We start from the raw sequence: 25,411 nt of genomic DNA, 5'->3' as shown, positions 1-25,411 counted from the left end.
TAGTAGCTGAGAAGCCCATTTCAGACTTTCATTATTCTTTTGTATGAAGAATTGTCTCCCATTATCATTCCTAAATGAGAATGAGGATGAAGATTTCATTCTGCTTACTTTTTTATTGCTTTACCACATTGTCTTAACAAGGACATTAAAAAATCCACATAATAACCCGGGCAACACTTTCATGTGTAGCATCTTGATACACTTCATCCTTGTGGTAGGTGATAGGAGTAGTTGAAGGACATATATATCTTAATATATAAAATCTAAAGAGGGTGTACTTTCTCTTTCACATCACTGTATGCATAGTATATGGTTACAAACAACTTCCTGTTTAGTTCACTTTGCATTCATCAATGTTAAATTTCACTTGCCATGTGGCTGCACACATCATGATTGCCTATAGCTTTTTTTAATTCCCTTGCCAGCATTTCTTTTTGACAAACCCCATATTTTCATATCATCAGTTTATTTAACTAGTTTATGAACTCTAAACTCTTATTTGATATAGATCATGAAGATCTATTGGCCCAAAACAGATCCCTGGGGCACACCACTGCTTACATCTACCCAATTAGGTGCTGTTCCCCTCGGATACAGAGAAGAATAAGATTCCTGGTCATTAATCCAGTTCTAAATCCATTTGTATACATTACTTTGATTCCCATGGCTATTTTCATGAGAATGAATTATATTAGAGAGCTCACTCTCAGGAAGCTGAACACAGCATTCTAATAACATCCACACTGTACGAACACATTCTGCATATATTCTCTTTTTTTAATCATTACAACAGGAGTTGTAGTTTCAAACTCAAATGCCAAGCAGGTCTTTAACGTGAATATGGCTTTGTCAATGTAGAAGGCATGTGTGTGGTTGTGAGAGCTTCTGACTTTTGATCTTTCTGAGGTCTCATTAAGTTAATGGTTAAATGCAAAACAGGAACATTTATATCTTGGCTTGAAAGCATACCTCAATTATAAATCACTATTTTTTAGATCAAATTTTAGTTTTCATTGAAAACTACCAGTTACCAGAAAGCTCAAGCAGTGATGAAAACTAGAATCCTTTTTATGACCGCTTCATCCAATTCAGGGTTGCAGGGGAGCTGGAACCTTTCCCAGCAAGTAACAGTAGCAAAGCGGAGACTTCCTGGAAAGGACACCAGTCAATTGCAGGGCACATAAACACAAACACACACACTCTCACACGAGGGCCAATTTCGCCAGAAGCCAATTAACCTGCCAGCGTGTCTTTGGACGACGGGAGGAAACTGGCGCATCCGAGGGAAAACCACACCAACTTCGGGAGAACATTCACAATCCCTGCAGATAGCACCCCAGGAATTGAACCCAGGGCCGCGGTGTTGCGAGACAGCAATGCTAACCACTGGGCCACCACGCCGCCCGAGTTGCCAACATTTCCTGTGCAATTACAAGCTGTAGCACATCTGCCGTCGCTCTCTGTTTGTCATGTTAGACTTCTCGGGAACCACGTGATTTTGGCGGCTGCCTAATCGGAGGCAGTATCCGCAGGGGTGGGAAATCATGGCAGCTGGGAGACAATGTGGTTTTATTCTCTTCCCGTGAGAGCAGGAGCCAGTTATTATTTCCGTCAAAGAAAGCTGCAAGCGCAGCAACCTCTTTCCAGGAACTCGAAAAGGGCCTGCGAACTGACGAGCTGATAAATGGCTGGAGAAGTTAGACAAACAGAGTGACAGATAGGAATGACTCGACTAATCCCTCCAACCCCCCAAGCCCCCCCCCGCACCTTCAGGATTTTAGTCACTGGTGAAATGGCAGCAAGTGCCAAACGAACAATATACTGGAAAAAAACCCTCTTTACTAGGAATCAGGTGGTTTAACAGGAGAAAAGCGGCCATCTAAAGGAAAATGACTCGAGAGCAGCTCAGGTCAGCGCAACAATGACCTGCCAAGAGGGTTTCACAGGAAATTTAAGGGCACAAAAATGTGGAAGCTCTGCAGATGTGTACAGTACCACTTTCATTCCATCTGCTTTCCAAGTTCAGAAAGTACTTTGTTTTTCTCAAGATCACCCGTCTCGTTCAAGCCACTGCTGCCCGTCTCCACCTGATCTACTTTGCTGGGAATCGGGAGCCTTTGCTTGCATTTTAGCTTCATCGGTTATGGAAAATAATGTTTGGAAAGCTGTCGTCAGCGCAGTCCCAGCCGCCACGCTTTCTCCCCAAGTTTCCTGGATTCTCCCACTATGTGGAAGCATCACGGCCGTAAATCTGCAACATCTTCAAACGGTGACCACCGGCCTTTTATAGGCAGGGAACAGATCAGTTTTCCCATTTAAGGAATGAGCAGCAGTGAAAAGCAAATGTCGATTGAGGTCTTTAGTGAGCACTGTCAAACTTGGCTTCACTTTATAGATAATAAGTCTGGTTTACAGCTACACAATGTAAAAAGGCCCCTGTACTGCATCTTCATTTTGTTTTCCACATGAATGCAACACACATATTCTGTAATTTTCAAGACATGATTTGTCTTGAAGTTTCTGTCCAGCTCTTCTTCAAGAATTGTTTTACCACTCCACACGGTCCACTGTGGCCAGTTTTATTGTTTTGAAGTACTGTACATTTGCAGTTTCAAACTTGAGTGTTGCAAGATTTACTTCAATCTGAACACAGCATTCTAAAACATCTTTTCACCTTCCAGTTCTATCTTTTATGGCTTTTAAATTGGTGAAAGATGACATTGCTGGTTTTTTAAAATTCCAGTCTCTATACTGCTTAGTCCCATTGTTTCTCTAGTCAAAATATTACGCAGTTTATCAGGTGCATGATGTTAACAATGTACTGTAAGAGTGATCTCGAGACGATAGATTCATTTTTACACATTGCAGCACAAAAAAAGCAGAACACTTTGTTTAGTAAATTCACAATATCAGTTAAGAAATATAACTGAATATTTCAAAACATTTTGAAATATTTCGTTTATATTTAAGCAGCTTTCCAGAGAAGTTAATTAGGTACTAAAACAATTTGCTGACATCTTTTACATACTGTAACACTCTTTACTTGTTTAATTGCCATGCTTCAGCATTTTTAACGAGCCCAATGAAAAGAAAGGCATGCTTAATTGCTCACTACTTCCACCATGTAATGTCCAATTGATACAGTGTTTAGGTTAAAAAGAATGGCTGCTTGCATCTGAGCGGCCAATCAGTTTCCAAAGCCCCTCAGTCCAAGTTAACGAGCATGAGCTTCATTTTTTTCTAATTACTTGCAAGATCCGTTCTTCACACCGAGACCCATGCTCCATCTCCACCAACAGCAGCCATCTTTTTCTCTTCACCAGCAGCTTACCGATCCTACCGAAAACTCATCCTATTTTAGGTATTCCTTACCGCTGCTAGAAATAATAGAACAGTGGGGAAGCAGTGCACTTAAAGATGAATGCTTTTTTTTGTAACAGGTGATCAGTTAACAAGTTTATTTTTTCTTTGCTCCCATCTTTGCTATGCAAACTTTAAGTAATAAAACTGTATTTCCACCTCCCCTTCATCTTTCTGGAATGAAACCACTTGACAGCAGACATTCTCTGAAGAATATACATGTTGTTTTTTTTAATTCCAGACCTAAATTTAAAAGTTTGACAATTAGCTTACTCTCGCCAGGTTTTCATCAGCACAGAGCGGGTCTTGATGTTTTTCTCTCTGTACAAAAATGCACTCAATGGCAAGAATCTGCACATGCAATCAACATGTGGAACGCTGTGAATGCATAGCAAAGTCCAAACCTCAGGTTCATTCAAGGCTAACAGTACAAAGGGGAAAGGCCTCTCTAAAAAATGACAAAAGGTGGCAGCTTTTCAGTTATTTTCAATGAAACAACTGCTTTATTTGACTATAATTTGCATCAAATAGTGAATATATTTTCCCTTTTAATTTGACGTTTCAACAGAAAGAAGTTGGTAACACTTTGCTTGAACAGTCAAGTTTATATAAAGCTCTATTTAATGAGCTCTATTTTAGATAGAGGTCAATACTGTCAATACTTGTGACCGTACTCGCATCATGTCATACTGCTACTTCATTTATGCAGCTTAATTTCAGTCTAATTAGAGAGTACAGATTAGCTATAACAGAATGTAGCTAAGTGAATCTATAACATTTAATTGGAAGCTATTTTGAGACTGAAGGATCAGTCAGGAATCTTTAGAGTTCCACTCAGATAAGACTGTGAGCTGGCAACAACAGTAACCTGCCACCCCCTCCACACACACACATTCCCAGAAATCAGTGCACTGTGGCATGACAAAGCCCGCTAATGAACGAACTTGCACAACCGTTTGATGGATTTATAATCACATCCAAGTCTCACTCTTGCAGATGAGCAGATTTAACGGTGCTGTTATGGAACTGGCTGTTATTCTTGGCTCAAAACTAGGAAAACAGTAACGACTTGCCCTTCAACTGTAGCAGTCAGGCGCTGGATAAATATTGGAAGATAAAGTGCTCAGTCAGACAAAACGGAGAGTGATTTAGCTAGCGCTAGCCCCCCGAGCAGTAAAGTCACTGGAAACCACCACTCCTCTCTGGAAAAAATCTTCCAAAATTAAAAGATCACATCTTGTAAGGTTACTGTTTGAAATACATTTTGTCCTGAGGGCTTCCATTACAATGGATTTTTATTAAGAGAACACTGATGAAGCCAAAGAACTTAAAACAGCACATATCTTTGGTTTCAGGTTTATATTTTGTTTCTCTTACCATTACAGGGTATTTATTTGTAATATACAAATGGATTTCATTAAAAACTATCCTATACTGCTCCCCAGGCCATGGCTTAAATTAAGTTACATAGTTCCATGGATGGGATGATAGTCCAACAAAGGTGAACCCTCCAGCAATGCTGATTCACAGTTCTACAGCTGGGCTGACTCGTGCAAGGAGAGCAAAATGTATTGCTCGAGGATGAACAGCTGTGTGCACACTCTCAGACTTGAACACACAACTCCCTGACACTGGATACAGGGACCTAAACAAATCCTATACTGCCCTTATGATACTATGATGCATAGGGTTGGGGGCTTTTTACACAGGGAATAAGACCTGACAGGCTCGACCAACAAATTTCCAAAGTTCCACATTTAAACTAGTTTGCATGTGTTTTTGGTGTGTGATGACTGAAAGACAAGCAATCTTTGTTTCACATATTAGAATGGGAGAGGCGGCACAGCGGTCAGCATTGCTGCGGCCCTGGGTTCAATTACAGACTCGGGTATGCCATCTGCGTGGGATTCCTCCAGGTTCTCCGGTTTCCTCCCACTGTCCAAGGACATGCTGGTGGGTTAATTGTCTTTAGGGAAAATTGCTCCTGGTGTGAGTGTGAGCGTGTCTGTGTCCGTGTGTGCCCTGAGATGGACTCATCCAGGGTTTACCCTGTCTTCTATCTTATTTTGGTTGGAGTGGTTAGATATTGGATGGATGGGTAGGGTGGAGAAACTAAAGAAAATTGAAAAGGAAGGTACGTGGGGGAACAAAGGCCGAGAGGGAACTACAGGGGAAAACACAAAGGACCGAGTAATTAAGAGCTAAATCGTAAAGGTTCGCTTTACTAGAAACATTGGACGAGACAGACACTGCAAAACTAGCAGGGAAGTATGAGGTTATTAGAATCTTAGAAACATGGTTAACTGAAAATGTACCATGAGTGGAGACACTCTATTCTGGACAGACAGGAAAGAAAGAAGAGAGCGAGGTTGAGCACTGTGTATGAAAAGTATTCAGGCTAGGGGAATCAATATGGATTGTTTCAAGAGTCTATGTGGGTCAGACTAACGAAATTCCAAAGGTGTGGAGTTAGAAGCACATTATAAACCACCAAAGGAAAATGTTTAATAATTCAGCTCTGTATAATAAAATTAATTGTTATGCAAAATAAGAAGTGGGTTTTAATGGGATACTTCATCTTTCACCACAAGCCTGGATAAGACATACTGCAAAGCCAGCAGCAGAAACTGAAAAGGAAGACATGCTCAAAGACACCTTTCTTATCCAGTTAGCACCACCAAATGCTTACATGTTGTGTCAGGCAAGCAGAGGTGAGAGAATGTCAAGGGAAATGTGATCATAATTTGGCATGCTTTGAGTCCAAATCAAAGTTTACAATTTTGAGGAGAAGCAGGAATGGACAGATATATAATCTGTGGAAAACGGTGGCAAGGGTTTAGGCAGAGTCTACCTGAAGCACAGACAAAAAATTGTAAACCCAAAAAGTTGAACAAACCAATGATGGCAAATACAGTGAAAGAGAAAACAAAATGATAAACAATAGTGTACAGATACAGGATTTCAATAAAAGAAAACGTACAGTGAATTTCAAGCCCAAGTAAAGAAAAAGGATATTTTTACTTCTATAAGAGAAATTGAAAATTGAAAGAACTATTGCAATGGGGCAATGGATGCTAAAATAAGTTATTTCTGTACTACAATAGCAAAAGAATTGCCTAGGATGAAGTAAAATCTATTTGGGATTAAAATGGGAAAATAATAAGAGAACGAAAGGGAAATGATTTTGTAATCAATGAGTATTCCACTCACTCAGCTGTTTACTTAGCACGTCTCAGACAGTGGAAGGACAGCATTTGTAATAAACAGTAATGGCACTGAATAGGCAAAAGTGTTTCAGACACAAGAAGAAATCAAGATTGATAAATCTCCAGGGCCTGATTCTACAAATTCAGCTGTTCAATCAGTTCATTAATAATCAATCCACCCTTTATCTCTTTTGGGGAAAAAGCACCTGTTAAGTGACTCACATTATTGATAGGAAGTAAATATATGTCCAATCACGATTACTTAATTACAACTTAATTATCAAAGCCTCTTTAGCAACTGGTGCGGTATAATGCATCTCCTGTTACTATACAGTTGAAACTGTTATAGCCATGCATTTAATCATGTCAATAAATGTGTTTAAATCCCTCAACGTTTTCCACCTTGTATTTAACCATTTGTGATATGCTGTTTAGATCAATATAGCTTTCATGAACCGTTTCTATCTTGGGATGAATAAAAGTGTCATGAGTTATTGGCCAGCAGTAAACACAACTGGGATAGAAACTGATGAACAGCAACATATAATTTACAGAACAAAAAAAACTTCATTTGACATACACACTATATAAACCTACACACACATGCCTGTATGACGTAGGTGTTACTAACACCTCAGACACATAAAAATAGCTAGCCAGGCTGGAACAAACAGAACAGCCCCAAACCTTTGAATAGCAATGCTTCAACACATGGGCCATTGACTCCTACAAACCATGTTGATGTATGCATGATGTAAGAGTGTATTTGTATACTTTTAATTGGACTCAAAGAAGCACCAGGACTGCAAATCAGGTTAATATTACAAAAATCCCAAAGCTCAGAACAGGAAAAGGTGGAATACATCTGTTGTTACCCTTTCCAGGGTAACAATGCTGTCTCTGATCTAATAATACCATCAAACATAGCTGAAATAACAACCAGCAGAGAATTACAAGACATTTATCATCTGTTTCTCTTGCCCTTTGGAGTGGAAGGAGTGGATTGGATTTCGGCAGAGTTCATTCAAAGTTTCATGCTCTCGACCTTATCCCAGATTCAGCACTCTAGACCTTGTGAAGCTCAGTGAAATAAACAAAATAACAGCAAAGAACCTGGAAATTCAAATATATGATCCCAGTGTCCAGTTTCCAGATGACTTAAATCACTCTCAATCCAAATGGAACACCTGTAGAGGATCAAGCAGATCATCTTCTGACAGCTCTCAACTGCAAAAAGAACTGCACCGGAGGAGCCTGTGAGCACATATCTGAGCTCAATTTGTTAAAAATATTAAAGAAGCTTTTTCATTGTTCAAACTTCCATTGATTGGACACAAAGAGGTACACAATAATCTTGCCCTTAATGCGAAGCCATTTTAGTAGTAAAGTAGAAAAGCTTTAAACTGTAGTATACAGGAAAGTAGCTGGAAAAGAACTATGAGGAATCATAGTCAGGGTCTTGTTAGATCCCTGTTTCCCACTGGGGCCAATTCATAGACTGGGGCCAATTCAAAGCTGAACATGCAACAAGTTAAAATATGAAATTTATTCCCTTAATAGGCTAAAAATCCACAAACATGTCCACACATGTTATGCCTGTATCATACTCCGATACTGGGTCACATTGTTTGGGTATACCTCCATCACTCTATCCATGTATGATGGTGATATATTGTAATGTAAACTGTGAACTCAAGAACCAAGAACTGCAATGATGGCAATAACAGAGCCACAAAGATTTGTTTAAATTAAATACAATGTAAGTATGGTACCTCAAACATGCAGACAAAGGAAGCACCTATTTCCTTAGGCAAACATTAGAACATTAGTCATGGGAGTGGGTTACATCATGGTATTGCAGCTTTAAACAAGTTCAGCTCAGGATCAACTATTCTGGCTTTGATTACAGCACTTGAAGGCCATCCATGCAGTTTCTTGCAGTGCTAGGCCTGACAGAAATTCTGAAGTCACCACTGAATCAACCATCACCCTTTTTTGCATGGACTCATGGAAGGAGGTGAGGTAAGCTGATGCCAGGCCAGACAGACCACATCATGAGAAACAGCTGTTGCTGTTTCATGTCATCACAACCACTGAGGAGCCGCACAAGAAAAAAGGTGGAGGAGGAATTTAGGGGAGGAACATGAACAGCCAGCATATGGAGCAAATTATGAGCTGGACTGTCGCATCCCATCTTCTGTGGCACAGTGTAAGATCTGGAAACCCTGAGATGTCACCTACACCATGGTGTGGACTTCACAGAACACAAATTGTACTCCCTTTCTTGAATTCCTCTTTCTGAAATGAAGCTACAGGAGAGGTCCTGTGGAGGTTGAATAGGAGTTACACCCCTTCCCAGATCATGTTATAGCGCATGTTCTATAGCTGCCCTTCTTTATACTATAAAAATTCATCCATTTTCTAAACGCTTCAACCAACTTAGGATATAGCTGCTGCCTATCCCAGCAAGCAACGGGTGCAAAGCAGGATACACCCTGGATGGGACACCAGTCCATAACAATGCAGACGGACACAAACACACAAAAAACTCACACCAGGGCCAGTTTTCCCAGAAGCCAATTAACCTACTGGAATGTTTTTGGATTGTGGGAGGAAACATACAAACTTTTCTATATAGCACCCGGGGTACAGAATTGAATTTTGCGCTACGAGGCAGCTGTTCTAACTACTGCACCTCTATAGTGCCCTATCACTATAAAAATGTAAGAACTTATTTCAATGAGAGCAAAAGAGATGCCCCTTGCACTGACATGATGCTGGGCCAAATCTTCTTCATGCCAACAGCAAGTTGACGGTGGGGTGGCTCTGTGGCTAAGAATCTGGTTGGAAGGTTGCTGGTTCGTATCCTGCAGCCGGCAGAGGAGTCCTACCCCGTTGGGCCCCTGAGCAAGGCCCTTAACCCCAACTGCTCCAGGGGCGCCGTATAAATGGCTGACCCTGCGCTCCAACCTCAAGCTTCTCTCCCTGTCTGTGTGTCTGCGTGTCTCATGGAGAGCAAGTTGGGGTATGTGAAAAGACAAATTCCTAATACAAGAAACAGTATACGGCCAATAAAGAGAACTTATCTTATCTTAAGTCCTGCTTTGTGCACTTAGTAGGCAGCCACAAGCTGACTGTAAATAAACACTGGGCAGCCTGTCAACATTAATGTGTAACAGGCAAGAAAAGTTTTTTGATGCAGCCATTACCCCCAAAGCATAGCCAAAGGAAGATGAAAAGGCTGTATCCTTTTCTCTGTGAATCAACCTGCACACAGCCCTCTTGGTGCCAGATTCATTTTTATAGCCTTTCCCTGCAACAATGCAGGAGATATGACATTATTGTTTCACACTTTCTTCTGAGTACCTCCAGATCACAAACGAGGATTCTTTAGAGTAAGCTAGCGGTCTCAAGAAACAAATATAAAGGCTGCCTTAAATTAACACAGATTCCAAGCAAAAAGCTAATTAAGAGGTTTGCCTGAACTTTCCACTAAGAACAGAGAGATCAAAAGGGCTGGAATTTCAGAACCCCAGACTGAAACCCTACCATCCCAGAAATGGACTGGAAAGGACACCAGTTCACACACACAGACATGCACACGCACCAGGTCCAACTTCCCCAGAAGCCAATTAACCTACCAGTATGTCTTTGGACTGTGGGATGAAGCTGGAAAATTCAGAGAAAACCTGCGCCAACACAGGTAGAGAATACAAACTCCGCTCAGGCAGCACCCCAGTATTTGAAAGCAGGGCCCCAGTGTAATGCTAACCACTGTGCTACCTTGCCACTCTAATTATAATGTTCAAGAAGTGCAAATAAGCCTGAATATCTGACAGCTGAGTTCAAAAGAAACAGAGAGAACTTGAGTGAAGATGATGATGTCGGAGAACAAAGATAAGATGCAATACAAGTTCTTCCTGCTTTGCAGCTCACTCCTCAAGGACTGTGCATAGCAGATCGCATTCCCAGACACCGAGAAGACGTGCAATCACAAGATTTCTTTAGAGAGGTAGCCGTATGACTTTAGGCAACTTATTGCTTGCCTTGTGATCAGCACATTTTCCTGTAGCCCAAAAGCCTCCTTCACTGTCCTTGAGTTCAAGCAACTCTGCCATCATGAACTCTTTGTTGATGTTTGTTTTTGTTGTATTGTTGTGTTGGACCCCTGCTATATAAACAAAATTTCCCCAGGGAATAATAAACTCTAAAATGAATTTGATTTCTCAAGTCTGCATCTGGACACAAAATGTCATTAATTTATGAGTTTGTCTTCTCCAGCAGTGTGACTAAGTTGCTGCATTAAATACCCTTGCATTAATAAAGGGAAGGAGCTCAGACAGGTACATTGTTTGTCCAGGGGAAAAAAGTCAAAACAAAACCTTGTTATCCAAGTTATCCAAATATAATTCCAAGCCACCTGCTGAGCTCTTAAACAGCGTGCCAATTGGAAAGAATCTCTTATGTCCAGAACTCTGGCTGCCATCCAGCCATTGTGCTATACTATTCTTCACCAAGCTACAGAGCATTCATATATGTGATTGTGGTCAGGACTTGATGGAATCATGTGAGCTACTGTAGTGGGCTGAAAATAAAAAACCCTATTTTGGGTTTCAAATGTATGCATTCCATTATCAAAAAGGTACTCAACAATTGCTTTCCTATAGTACAGCACAAGAAAACCTGACACACCAAGATGAAATTCACATGAACGCAGAAACACAGAGTCACTTGCACCCATCTTAACAGAGAAGCATTTCATTTAGGGACTGTAGCCATAATTATTGAGAAGTGTACAATATAGCCACTGGACTTATGATCTTCTACCTTTGCGGACAAGTACAATGGATGAATCAGATCAACAATTGAAGGTTAATACATACTTTTACACATCTGGTGAAACTCAAATTGTTATGTTCCATATGTACAGTTGGTGAGATCCACATGGGTTTCATGTTCATTACACTAAATGTTATCTGTATCTGACAGTCCTCTGCTCTTTCCTTGGTCTAAGGTGCACAATACCGTTTCTTTCTTTCTACCTGTTTCCTTGTTTAAAACAGGAAGATGTTTGTGATTACTTAGGTCACAGAGGTTAAAGTGTAACTGCTGTTATGCTGTGCAGGATGTACCACTTCCAAAGAAAAAAAGGCTATTCTTCAGGGTTTAAAAGAGGAAGGCGCAAATTCCATCCCCACCAGTTGGAGAATGGCTTAATCATGACAGAAATAACCTCTTTTTCCTGCACTGGCCCCTCAGCCAGTTCAAACTCTGTCTGCTTTTCAGCCCTGGAGTCTAATTAGCAGTAAAGGAAAAAAAAATTCAGCCCAGAAAAAGCAATATTTCTTTCTACACATCACAGAAGACCAACAACATTCAGACACATTTTACATGTTTGTAAGGAGTGCAACTGAAACTAAATTACTCTCCTTTTTGACATGCCTCAAAGTAAAATCTCTTGGTTTAATGTAAACCGCAGGCATTGAGATTTTATTCACTGTTGGAGATTATCTTATAAAATAACATTTTTATGAGAGACATCACTAAGAGATGATCAGTGAAGTTTCAAAAAACAAATCAATCAAGGCACCAAGCTGTAGCAAAACTACAGTGTCCATCTCTAGGCTGTCAAATAATAGTACTTATTAATATTTAGCTATTTATATCCCAAAGGTGGGACTCATTGCGCCCAGTACGGGTCGGTTGCGCCCTTACACAACAGATCAGGTAGCGGAGAGGAAAAAAAGTGCTTAACCCATTGAATTAATTAGGGATTTTATGCACAAATCCAGGGGGTATTTAGTCGGCATATCTGGGACAGTACCCCTACTATAATGAACAGTGTCTTCTCCGAATTTTAAATTCAAACTTATAACTAAAACAAAGCAATGCTTAGTAAATACTTCATTCAAAACGTTCGTGACAGTCTACAATAGCAAAAAGCATTTTACACGAAATGCGTCCACGAAAGTCCCGCTTGGCACGTAAAACACAGAAGAGCAAAACCGTATCAGCGACTTTATCACCGTGACGGCGCGACAGCCGCACAGCGCCACCCTGCGGAACGCAGAAGCGAGTCAAGCAGACCTGCCGTGCGCACCCTGGGTCTGTAGCTCTTTGGTCGTTTCATCCGTTGTCTACGCAAGGTCCACTTGACGGAAGGGGCCCTGCCTGCCCTCCATCCACCTTTCATCATTTTATATTGGAGTCTTAACCTATTGTTTTAAAAATAAATACAGGCCGTGCGAATAGATGCTAACAGGACAAGAAGTGAAGTATTTTCTTTCCCGTCACAGAAAAAAAAATACACTCTTATGTACTACTATATTAAATACTATTTTTCCACCACCGAGAGCTGTTAACTGCAAAAACCAGCTCACAGCGCCTAACACCTTCGTAATTATAATCATCATCACCCGTATGAAAATGAATGGTTTGATATGTGAGCCGATAGCGTTGCGCCCCAGTCTAATGAATGGACCATTAAATTGGTTTTCCTCCTCATTCAACAGCAAGTCGTGCTTCTATAAAAGGAGCACCGCAGATGCTATGACATTTTTGTAATGATTTTATTTCGGCAGTTTGACCAAATAAAACAACTCTAAGATCAACACTCAGCCCACAATGCTCATGCCAAAATGATTCCAGTCAAAAAACGTTTCAAGTTTTTAGTGTTGTCGTTCTTCATAATTCTGGCGTTTGTCATCGACTGTTTTTCATTCTGTCGTCATTTTCTTTTCCATTCGAAGTGTTCGAAAGGTACTAACATTTTTTCTTCCCGAAAAAAAGTTGACGTTTCTACTTCTGGCCAATGCGCAAAGAGCTCCGTTTCGGATTACGATTACTTGTAATCAGGAAAATGGTAACCCAGTAGCAGTAACAGCGAACAAAAAAAAAACAGCTGTAGTTTTTAATTTAAAATTCGTAGAAAAATGACCCGTTAAACAGACTCGTTGACACTTACCCGGCACAACGTCAGAAGCCTCTGTCTTGCGCACTTGGTAGAGTGGAAAAGCTGCCTTCTTCCTTTCTATGGCTACTGCGTCTACAGGCATGAAACCGAGGACTTGCAACTCTCTCCAGCTGCAAGCTCTGCTCAGTCTGCTCTTGCTGACGATCAGAGAGAATGTGGCTCGTACACTCCAGAGGAAGTCTGACTCATAAGAGCCCGCCCCTGTTCCCAAACCTTTGACATGCAGCCAACGTAACACGAGCGTTATACAGACGAACTGCAATTGTACCCCGAGGCGAGAGATGTTAAAGGGGAAAACATCTTCGTAAGGCTTGAGGCAGGTATCTTGCCTGGGACAAGCGAACGACTCCTTCCAGATGGCATGGTCTTCATTGCTCACCGTCTGTTATCTCAAGAGATGTTGGTATAAAGACTCCAATGGTGAATTGTTGTGTATTTATTCAGAGACACTGGGTAAACGAGTTAACAACCTTTCTCTTAAACCGTTAATCTTAAATTTAGCGCTGTGGCAAGTTATTCGTTTTCATTTCTGGCACTCTGGAAACACTAAGGTTGTTTTAAAACTTTCAACGTGTGTGTAGATTTAATGTAAGGTTTTGAAACAGAATCACGTATTGCAAGATCACCAAAATAATATTTGTCTATATTTACTTTTGAAGTATTTTAATTGCTTTATTTTGGCATTATAAATGTTATGAAAATGGGCATGCAATGCATTTCATACAAGCTATTTGAAAGTGAATAATACAGTGACCAAAACTAGATTAAAGACATCACTTTTAGATTTTATTTTGCCACCTTTTAAAGTCAAGCTGTTATTGTCTGCCTGGGGTAAAGTTAACGATTCCGGCATCCTTGTTATTTTCACTGTGTTACAATTATAGTAGCAGTGAATGAAATCAATCGTTAACACCTTGACCTAAAGTATGTTGAAAAACAATGTCAACAGGATGAAAGTTGTTAGGGTAAGTTGAGGAAACTCTACAATTCATTCATGGTATTTACTGGTGACTTGTTTTCACCAGTGGAAAAAAATAACCTATACAGTAAGATGAGCTTTTCAAAGTATCACAGTTCTTATAAATCTGCAAGGAAGTGGAGCCACAGAATAGTTTTGAATGATTGCACATCTGTTTTGCATTTTACAGTGTGCGCCATGCACCTAGATCATAGTACCATTCCATGTGAGTTTAGACTTCCATGCATCCATTATCGGAAAGCAGCTTATCCCTGGATAGTGCCATGATAACCCTGAAGCTATCCTGGAAGTGTAGGGCAAAGGCTGGATTACACCCTGGATAGGACGCTAGTCCATCACAGGGAACATAGTGGCACAAACATACAGGGATAATCTGGTTGTGCCAGTTAACCAAGCCAGCATGCTTTAGAATGTGGGAGAAACCCACAGCACCTGGAGAAACGTCATGAAAACATGAGAACAACATGTAAACTCCACACAGAATGCCACACTTCGAGATTGTCTAAAATACGCAGTATAACTATGTTAAAGTGAATAGTACTATATTTGCTTGACCTAGTACAAATTCCTGCCCATGGTAGCAGACTCCATTAATCAGCTATGAAAATGAGTACCACAAATGTGTGATATAAAACTATAAGTTCCAGGTATATCCACATTGATGCAATCAGATCATGTCTGCAGTCATCTTCAATCTAGATGGAAATTGTCACAGTGTTAGTAAAAGCAAGTTTCTGGACAAAAATCTGACATTTGAGCTGTCACCTGCTAATACTTCCTGAGTAATCAGAATCAAATCACTTTTTTTTTTGCTAAGTATGTTGCATGTACAAGGAATTTGATCTGCTGTCTTGGTGCAAAAAACATAGAAGTAATTCTATTCTACTTATAACGAAGAGGATGATGCCACTTTCCATTTTCCAGTGTTATCAAATAGCCACCTATATATATTTAGTCATAGAATCCTGAAATCACATCAGCACACTTTTTGTGGTTAAATAAACCATAAAGTTTATCAGCAGTGTATGATGGGTAATGGGTAGGAAAAAAGATGTGACTCGGGCAGATCTAAGATTACACTTATACACATGGGAATCAACCAGTCAAAATCCATGCCATATATTTGGATTGCTTTTTTTAAAAGTCCAACCAGTTTGCTGTCCTATGACATCTCTTAGAAGCACAAAATAAATAGTGCAGGACATTCTTCTTATCAAAAGTGCTCCCAGGCCTTGTAATTAGAATTCTAATATTGCCCAAAGAAAGGAATTATATCAGGCTTAGCAAACAAATTGAAAGAAGAAATAGCCCTATTCATTACAACTTGCGGGATGAATTCTGAACCCATCTTGAGGCCAAGATTAAAATCTGACATCCAGTAATTTGTTCCTTTGTTATCTGCCAGTTGGTTCTTGGAAGAAAGTTCATGACCTTCCATTTAAGGAAGTGGAAGCTATATTATTAACTCCTGGTGAAAAAAATACTGTTGATGTAGCAAAACTAGCAAAAATGTGTTTTTGTCTTAATTTATATTTTACATATTAAGCATACATCAAAAACACATAATTGTGAGATATGTTTTTCATGAAAACGTGAAACTATCCTTTTTTAAACTGATAAATATTTCTGAAACTGGCCTTATTGCAGCTAATAATTGCACTACCACATAGCTCCACTTGTGAAAAGCTGAGAAAGTTAAGGGTTTGTAAAGGACTGTTGTCCTAGAGCTGTTATTCTCACTGAACTCACTGATTGACCTTAAAGATTTACCCAAAGAAAGTTTGTCATGGTGTATTTATACACATGTTCTGATTTATCCATTTTTTATGTTTTCTTATAGTCTTACCGCCTTTTCAATGCACATCACTAAGAACAGATTACATTTTAGATTGTAAATACAGAAAATAATGAATGACACTTCATGTATCTCACTTCTTCCTGCTGTCTTGTGCAATCTGTACTATTCTGATGGGTGTGTACATATATGCAATATTTTTTTGTTGGTGCTCCCTATGTATTGTGTGTTAGCTTGTTCTTATCTTCTAGAAGCACTTCGTGACTGTAAAATAAAGTCTTAAGGAGAAGGGTGGTGTCGCAGACTGATGTTGTAATTTGCAGTGAATGTAAAGTAAGCTCATGGTGACTGCAGGTCTATACCTGAAAAGCAAGGTCAAGGTGTGATATTACCATATAAACTAGGCTTTGCCAGGTTACATTTTAGAAGTGTAACTTTGAATAAAGTCTGGAGAATAATTTGCACATAAGCAGGATTGCTGAGCAACTCACAATATTACCAGCTGTTTTGTGTGGGGTTGTTAACCAGTGCCAGCGTGCTCCTATTGTCTTCTTGCAAGAGTGTTAGTCTTGGCTACATGCCATAAAATAACAAAAGAGATTGTAAATAGGTGTTTGATGAATTAATATGTGGTATTGAGAAGGAAATTATGTCACGCTCCTAAGATTACAGACAAAACTGCAAATAGGGAATGTACACAAGGGATGAAGAGGTGACACACAAGAATATAAGACATGTTGCAAATGAAGGAAGGCTGTTGGGTCCACATCCTGCTTATGTGCTCAGCAAATCCATCCATCCATTTTCTTCCCACTTTATCCCATACAGGTTTGCAGGGGAGCCAGAGCCTATCCCAGTAAGCAACAGGATACATTCTAGATGGGATGCCAGTCCATCACAAGGCACATACATTTACACCACAGGTGATCCTAGGGCTCCAGCACTACGAGGCAGCAATGCTAGCCACTATACCACTGTGACCACCCACTTAAACACTCTATAGGTTGTACTCAGTATACTTTCATAGTGAGCACCAGCTCAAAGTGCTTTGTCTCACATAGTGAGCTTGCATCGTACACTATAGCAAGTAGGAGGCATATTCTGCTTATGGTGTTAAACTAAACAAGAGGAGGTCAGGACATGAAGAGAAATATTTGTATTTTAGTGTGTTACAAATTACATTATCAGAAAAAAGAATTCAGGAGAAGATCAAGGCTTAAGCAGATGTTGCATCAAATCCTGCCCTTTCCTGAAATAATCCAGTTTACACAACATGTCCGTTTAACACAAATACTGATGAGTTGGGAAGGGTCCTACCTCCACCACCTGGGAAGCTTATTGGCTTCCATGCAAAATGCAAATCAAAAAGGTCAGCCCTGTTTTGAAGTTCAGATGAGCCTCACAAAAATGTCCTCAGCACTGCCATTGTGAGGTGATAAACTCATTTGTGTTGAAACTGCTTGGTCTTATCTGTTAGTCTTTACCATTGGCTATACAATGGAACTGGTCATTCAAGTGAGTCACACTGCATTGCTAACAAAAGCATTTTGTAGATACCATCAACAGCACACTTCTTGTTTACTTATGCGAACAGCTTGCACTTTGGATTTTGCAGTAAGACTGGAAAAGGGAGAAATAAAAATTCTTTTCCCGTTTGTGTTTAGAAATCTCTCTCTAAAGTAAACATTTGTTTGGAAAGACACTGCACCAGGACATTTAGATGCATGCTTTTATATGTATTATGTAATGTCTTCTGTCATGGCTATATGCTATGGAAAGGTAAGTGAAATTTTATCCTAAAGAGTAATTTATCTGGAAAGCATGGAAATACTAATACTGGAGCTCTCTGTTAAGACATAATAAAGAATTAAACAATGAAGAAAGAACAATGAGCTAAACAAGCACGTTGTGTCTGACAAACAAATGTCTTTTTCATTATGTTTTTTTTCTTTTAGATTCAAAGGCAAAGAGGTTATGCTGAAATTGCACAATGCACTAGCATAGCAAGGCCATTAGTAAGACAAGAGGGGATCAACAAGCTCACCCCCAACTTCAAAATTCAATCAAAGACACAAAGCCATGGTTGACTTTTTGTACTTACACTGAACGACACATAAAATAAAATAATTCAGAAAGGCTATGCGCTGCGGTTTATGAAATCTCTTTGCGAACAGGCGGAAGTGTTTTCTAAAAGCACATTTCTCAACACGTACAGACCGGGGCCAGTGCCAATGTGGAGACAGACATCATTTGCGAGCCTCAAGCCCCCCAGTCAAGAGCTATTGGAAACATCTGGCAGAGGAAAGACAATGTATCCTTCAGGAGCCCGGTTCGCGGAATGAGGCCCCACTGACATTCCTCTTGTCCGTATGCCACAAAATAATATACTGCAGCCCAGGAAATTAAAAGGCTTAGCTGAATCACAGGGTTATGTCGTTAGCATTGTTTTACACGATCAGTGAAGCTGGTCGATTGTCCTCTGTCAGCTATCCTCCTACCTCACTCCTTTAGCTTTCAGCATTTCATTTTTACCTGGCACACTTCACTGTAAATCGGGTGTCTCAAACTCATCCCCTGTAGGTCCTTGTCTTTTCTGTTTTTTGTTTCAACAAAATTTTGTTTTTGTTTGTTAGTTAGTTAAGCCAGCAGCTATATCATCCTGGAACTTGTAGCTGGAAGCCCACTGAAGCTCAGCAGGTGTAGAGTACCTGGATGGGAGACCTCCTGGGAAAGCTAAGGTTGCTGCTGGAAGAGGTGTTAGTGGGGCCAGCGGGGGGTGCTCACCCTGTGGTATGCGTGGGTCCTAATGTCTCAGTATAATAATGAGGACACTGCACTGTCCAAAAGATGCCATCCTTTGGATGAGATCTAAGTCCAGACTCTCTGTGGTCATTAAAAAATCCCAGGGCCTTATGTGACAGTATAGAGGTTGACTTGGTGCATGTGGCTCTTTTTGTGGCAGTTCCCTGTACCAAACCCTTGCAAATGTTGAGCCCTACTGTATAAATCCAATCCCTCATCCCTGCTGGAGGAAGTAAAAAGAGGCAAAGGAATGGCACAGGGCTACTAGGTAGGGCAAAATATGTTGGAGACCTGTTCCCCTGCAGTGGTGTGAAGGGCTAATGAGATCCTCTCCAAAATGCTAACATGGCCAATAGCTCAGGTGAATATGTTGGGGTCAATCATCTTATTCGACCCGTACAGATGAGAGAAGCATGTTGGAATGAAATCCTGCCCCAGAGCCAGCCTCTCTGGTATCAGCCATTCAATGATCATGAAAGCTCAACTACAGCTGGCCTGAAGAAGGAGCTGCTGAGGGCAGAGAAAGAGCACCATGATAGCCCTTCAGGACCTCTGCATGATTACAAGGGGCTCGTGCTGAGGACCATTGCTGGCACTGTCCAGAACTGGCTGACAGAATCCACTGTCTGCTGACTGTCTGCCCTAAATGTACATGAGCCTCCAAAGAGTACATGTACGGACATACATGATGTAAAGGAACAAGTAATAGGTTTATTCCATGCTGAAAAAAAAGAAGAAAGAAAACACAACGTTTCGGCCGTGCAGCCTTCTTCAGGTGTCACACTACAGTCAATCTCCATCACTTAGACTCCTCACTGAGAAACAAAAACCCATCAGGTATTGGGTAGGCAGACTGAAATTAGTGGAAGATGCAGTGCTTTTCATATTAATGGAAATATTTATTTTTCCTTTTACATCTACCAAGCAATGTTACTCTTTTGTATCTGGTTTAATTCTTCTATAGGCACTGATTGTTGTTTCCTCTTTGCAGTGTGGCCCTGAGGAGGATTATTGGCTTCATGAAAATGCATTTTACTTTCTCAGATAAATATTTGTGTTTAATTGTTAGCGATTTAGGTAGCATTAACAATTCAATGGGGAAGAGTGGGAGCATTGTTTGGGGCTCTGGGAAGCACTCCAACATTAGTTTGTGTGTTTGTAGTTGAATAAATCATTGTCTTTTAATCTATTGTCTATTTATTTCTCCACCACCAGATTCTTCACAGCAGAGTAGATGATGTGACCAGTGGATGTACCTTATTTGTCACCTTTCACAATTACCTTGTACAATTGTACTTGTACTCAAGCTGCTGTCAGTATGACTTTTACTAAGCTTCTATTAAACTCTTAACTTTTGCCCCCTCCTGAGCATAACAATATTTTTTACCATCTATATACAGATGTAATATATTGCCTCTGTAGAGCATGCCTGATCACTAAAGCATGTTATTTCCCTTAAGAAAGCAGATTATGCACTAGAGTCTTTTCAGTTCATATCCTGAACTGTGAACAGATCTTACATTCCTTAAATTCATGTTTGCATATTCTTTTCTCCTGCACAATGTATTCACTGACTACCAAATTGGCTCAATTTGGTTGAATGGTCTCTTCTTGTTTGTAACCATTCTTAAACTTAAAAAAAGTAGAAAATGATATTATCATAAATATATCAATCAAAAGATAAAGGCAAACAAATAAAATGTGAGTATAATGAGCTATATATATATAGCTATATATGAGCTATATTGTATATAATGGGCTGGTTTGCAGCAGTGTATGCTATAATGTTTCTTTAACATAAATGCTGATTTATATGTCACGGAAATAGTCTTTTTTAATCTACATGTGAGATAACAGACAGATTGTTGCCATTTAAAAAAACATGTTGGTACAATGACAGTATAGTTAAAGAAATGTTAGAAAGTTTTATAGTGGGGATTTTAATCACTTCTGATGCTACATATTACCTTTTGCTTTTAATATTGACAAAGTAAAAAATACACAAAAAGCAACCTCTACAATGTGCAAATGAATGAGAACTGTGGGTGGAGTGGGTTGTGTGGTGATCTCTTTCACAGGTTTTCTTATTCCCTCTGTGTGGGTGGGTTCTTCACAGGTATTTTCAGGTATTTGGGGGGTTCTAGTGGGAGGTTAATGTTGATGATGTCCAGAATCTGCATTATGGATTTTAATTCTGTGCCACTTTGGTAAAATTATCCACATTTCTTATTCCAAAAAAAAATGACATTCTGTCCATTACAAACTTTCAAAAAATTGAATGTAATGTCAGTTACACAATACTTGTAACAAAAATGTTGCTATTGTACTTCCTATATGTAATGAACATTATGTGTTCATGTATGTCGAATTCTCAATAAATCTTTGAGCAATGGAACAAACATGTATACCACATGTATAACACACCTGAAGAAGGCTCCACGGCCGAAACGTTGTGTTCTCTTTCTTCTTTTTTTCAGCATGGAATAAACCTATTACTTGTTCCTTTGCAAACATGTATACCACTGTTTGCACAGTACTAGCTGTTCATGTATTAGTTATGTAACTATTTGAGCACCCAAACAAGCAGGGTGTTACTTGTTTTTTATCATATCGAAATGGGTGGCAAATTCAAACAGTTTGCTGGCCTTTCTTGGGTGTTTTCAGCTAGGGCCTGTCTAACAAGCTGTTATACTCATTTGTGTGATAACAAAATCTACAAAGGAAGCAAATTATTGTAGGATTCCTAGCCCAACCCCTCCCTGTGACTCCTATCATCTACAAAATGTTTCTGTACAGGCGGGGGTTTATTTTCACTGTGATTTGAAATACAACCAGGGAAACTGATTGCTTGAACACTCTGCCAGTTTGATTTCTTGGGAAATTCTGGTCATGGCTGGGAAATGACATGGCTCTGACTCCCAATATATCTGGGCAATAGAGCATAACCTGCACTTCTAATAGTCCCTTTGCCTCCTAGAGAGACCCTTCTATATCACCTTGAACCAGGAGGCAAGAGGGATTAGACAAAGTCTGAAAATGATCAAAAATGTAAGCATAAGCACACAAATTGACAGAATAACTTTTGTCCTAATAAAAAAACAACACAACAAATCACCGAACTGACACATCAGTCTTATTATATATACAATTAACATTTTACAATGTGCCTCTGGCCCTGAGATGGACTGGCGTCTCATCCAGGGTGTAATGGATGGATGGAAAGATAGAACATGGCTGTGTTCTTCCTTTCTCAGAACAATAAAATAAACCAAGTGCACCAAGAGTGCTTAAGGATTTCAAGATGGCCATTTGTGCCACTCCTTAGGAGTGAATAGTAATAATGGTGAATAATAAAGTGGGACATGTATATATCTCACTTATCCAGCATTACAGTATCACCACTTAAACACATTGTGAGAGGTGTTGATGGGGTCTGTTAATTTAGCCTCAAACAAAAGTTACACTAAGATGCCATAAAGCTGACTTGCTTTAGCAGCCCCAGTGGCTTAACGCTACATAATAAAAGACAGGAACAACACCCACAAACAGGATCAACCAGACCAATGTCTGCTGCATATTAAAGGACAGAACCTAGAGCAAGACAAGAAGTAATTACATATCAAAGAACAGGACAAGCACTCAGATTGTGAAACAAACTTTCTTCTGACTGTATATAAGAGCTGGGAAACCCTTGCAGTTTGTCTGTTCTGTGGGGCAGACCCAGCATGCATTTTTGGACTTATTGAGCTCAATAAAACTGAATCTTCCCAAGACTGTGTCCTGCTCCTCTGATGAAGAATTTCCCACAACAAATAATTACTGACACTTATATAGGGCTTTTCTGGACACTCCACCTCAAGCACTTTACAATGTGTAGTCCCCACCTGGATGATGTGTCAGTACACTCACCACACACCAGCTATCAGTGGGGAGGAGAACAGAGTGATGAAGCCAATTCATCAGGGTCTCAGTTCCTCTTTAAGCTCTACCTACATTCCTTCTTTCTGACCTCTTTATGTAGGGCAGCCAGGCAGCTATCCAGCTTTTCCAAAAACAACAGATCTCTCACAATTCTTAAAGTTCTTTCAAAAAATGATCTGATGTCTGTGTGGGACTAAATGCCCCGGTATAGTGATAGGGACACTATACTGTACAAAATGCACACTCCTAAAGATGAGATATAAATCGGCCGTCAAAGCTTAAAAACTCTCTGTGGTCATTAAAATTCCCAGTAAGCTTCTCAAAAAGAGCAGAAGTCTTATCCTAGTGTCCTGACCAAATTTCCATCTTGAATCATGGTCACCTAATGTCATGCTCTCCTAATGATCCCAAATATGAATTGGCTTCATCATTCTGGTGGTTGCTTGTGGTGGAGGGGAGTCCCCATCACCTGTCAAGCTCTTTGAGTCCAATAAGAATAAGAATAAGAATAATATTGCAAGAACACACAGTGCTAGGATTACAATAAAAAGATTAAAAAAGGATATTGAGATTTTTCCGCGGCAAACTGTTTCTACTGACCTGTACTGAGTCCAGTAGAAGATCTGTGGGATCAACTTAGAAGATCCATCAAAAGGTGACGACCATGGCCAGCCAGCCATCTCGGTGCACCAGCACAAGAAGAATAGTGTAACATCTCACAGCAGTCTGCTGATCATGCATCAAAACCGTCATAGCTAATACTTTCATAATGATTTCTCATTTGTGATGTTTCTATTATATTAGTGTGTCAGTTTCTGGTTTAAATCCATTAGACTGGGGACATTTTGAGCATCAGTACATACTACCTCTTTCAGGGTTCTTTTATCTGGTTTCTGAAATATTTTTATGTTTTGGAAAGATTATCAACAGTACAAGTAGTTTGTGCATTGGCTTAATACACTCATGCACTGCACTAATATAGTTTAAATTCACCACTTTAATGTGACAACCCTTTCTCTCAGCTGTGGCATGCAAATAGAATCCTTTGATCATTAGATTTCTGTTTTTAGAAATGCCTCGAAAAGAGAGTCTTAATACTGCAGGGGGTGAGACGGCAGGCAGCATGAGTTTCCTGTAAATGAAACAAAAGTCAGCGCTTAGCATTCCAGAACAGCCTTGCCTGTTTTAAAGTGAAATCTGAGGAAGTGTCTGAGGCAGGGGAACTGCTTCTTACCCTTAGTGCGGGAGAAGAAAAGGCACTCATTATACTCTTAAAGTAATTAATATCGATGTTCCTAGAATGGATGAAACAGTGGTAGAATTCACTATACGACTACAAATGCAGTTTATTTTCATGCCTGCACATGTAAGTGACCTCTGCTTCACACAATACAAATAGTTCCCTCAGACCTTCACAGACTGCAATGTAGCACTGTTAACATTCAGAGGCAGATTGGACTCAAGGCAAGCAATGATCATGATCATACTGTCATCTGTAGAAAACATCATGTGCCCAGGTCCCAGTTTCCTGAAGAGCCTGACCCTGTTACTGTGCTAGTGTAAGTAGGTATTCCTGATCGAATCCAGAGGGGGATCCAGCAGGGTGTTAACAGGTGCACCAGGAACTCCTCACGTCCGACTTGTCAAAACTGTCAAAACATCCTGGACACCTCAATCCCTGTCTCCACCCCCCGACACATTTGGCAAAAAGCCGTGTGCTTGTGTTGGAAAAAAACAGAATGTCCTTATGCTTTAAAGCTATTATCATTTTTTTTCTGGAGGGACAGTTTTATTAATCTCTTCTAATGCAGCACCACACTGTACAGGACACCACATGATTTTCATTTTTATTTTAAGATGAGTACATTTACTTACATCTCCAGGAGAGTAATACATAAAGATTAAAAATGTGCTGAAATCAGTAGATTCACAGAGAAATTGAGGGCTAAGTTGGAATTTACAGTGGTTTATTCTAATACTGCATTAGGTAGTCTTTTGTGCTGCTGGGTGTATATGACATTATTCCACTGAAAGACATGATTCTGTGCCAGTGGAAAGCATCTACTTAATATTATGCCTGACATTAGATTTCAGTAATGATGCATTTAAATGGATCTTGTCATGTTAAGTGTGAGAAAACAGAAATTTTCCTTCTGCCATTAGGGTGAGTGCCCTATTCAGAGGATTTTATAAATTATAATCACATCATAGAACATCACAACAATGATTGAATGGAATAGCCTGCGGCCACTTCTCAGTTGGATAATGTTTATAAGCAGATACACATTAATCCTCTTGTTCCCTAAGTAGCTGGTGTGATCTGTACCACTCCTTATGTTTTTATGAATCATTTTCAGTGTTTAATCTCCTCACCT

General features: G+C 39.9%; 1 protein-coding gene across 4 annotated transcripts in view; it reads right to left on the bottom strand.

The window, feature by feature from the left end:
* The window catches only part of fhl3a (four and a half LIM domains 3a), a 51,219-nt gene extending 37,519 nt beyond the window's left edge, over positions 1-13,700 (bottom strand). Inside the window, exon 1 of one of the 4 annotated variants that reach the window (XM_088932430.1) lies at positions 13,531-13,700. In XM_088932430.1, coding sequence (XP_088788556.1) covers positions 13,531-13,621 — 91 coding nt within the window. In that variant the 5' untranslated portion in view covers positions 13,622-13,700. The remainder of the gene's footprint in view (positions 1-13,530) is intronic. The other 3 variants (XM_088932432.1, XM_088932431.1, XM_088932433.1) reach the window with 3 other exon arrangements.
* Between the last annotated feature and the right edge of the window lie 11,711 nt (positions 13,701-25,411).

Source organism: Atractosteus spatula, chromosome 14 (assembly GCF_055471065.1).
Source record: "Atractosteus spatula isolate fAtrSpa1 chromosome 14, fAtrSpa1.hap1, whole genome shotgun sequence".
Lineage (NCBI taxonomy): Eukaryota > Metazoa > Chordata > Actinopteri > Semionotiformes > Lepisosteidae > Atractosteus > Atractosteus spatula.
The sequence above is the reverse complement of the archived record's forward strand: the minus strand, read 5'-3'. Positions and strand labels throughout refer to the sequence as shown.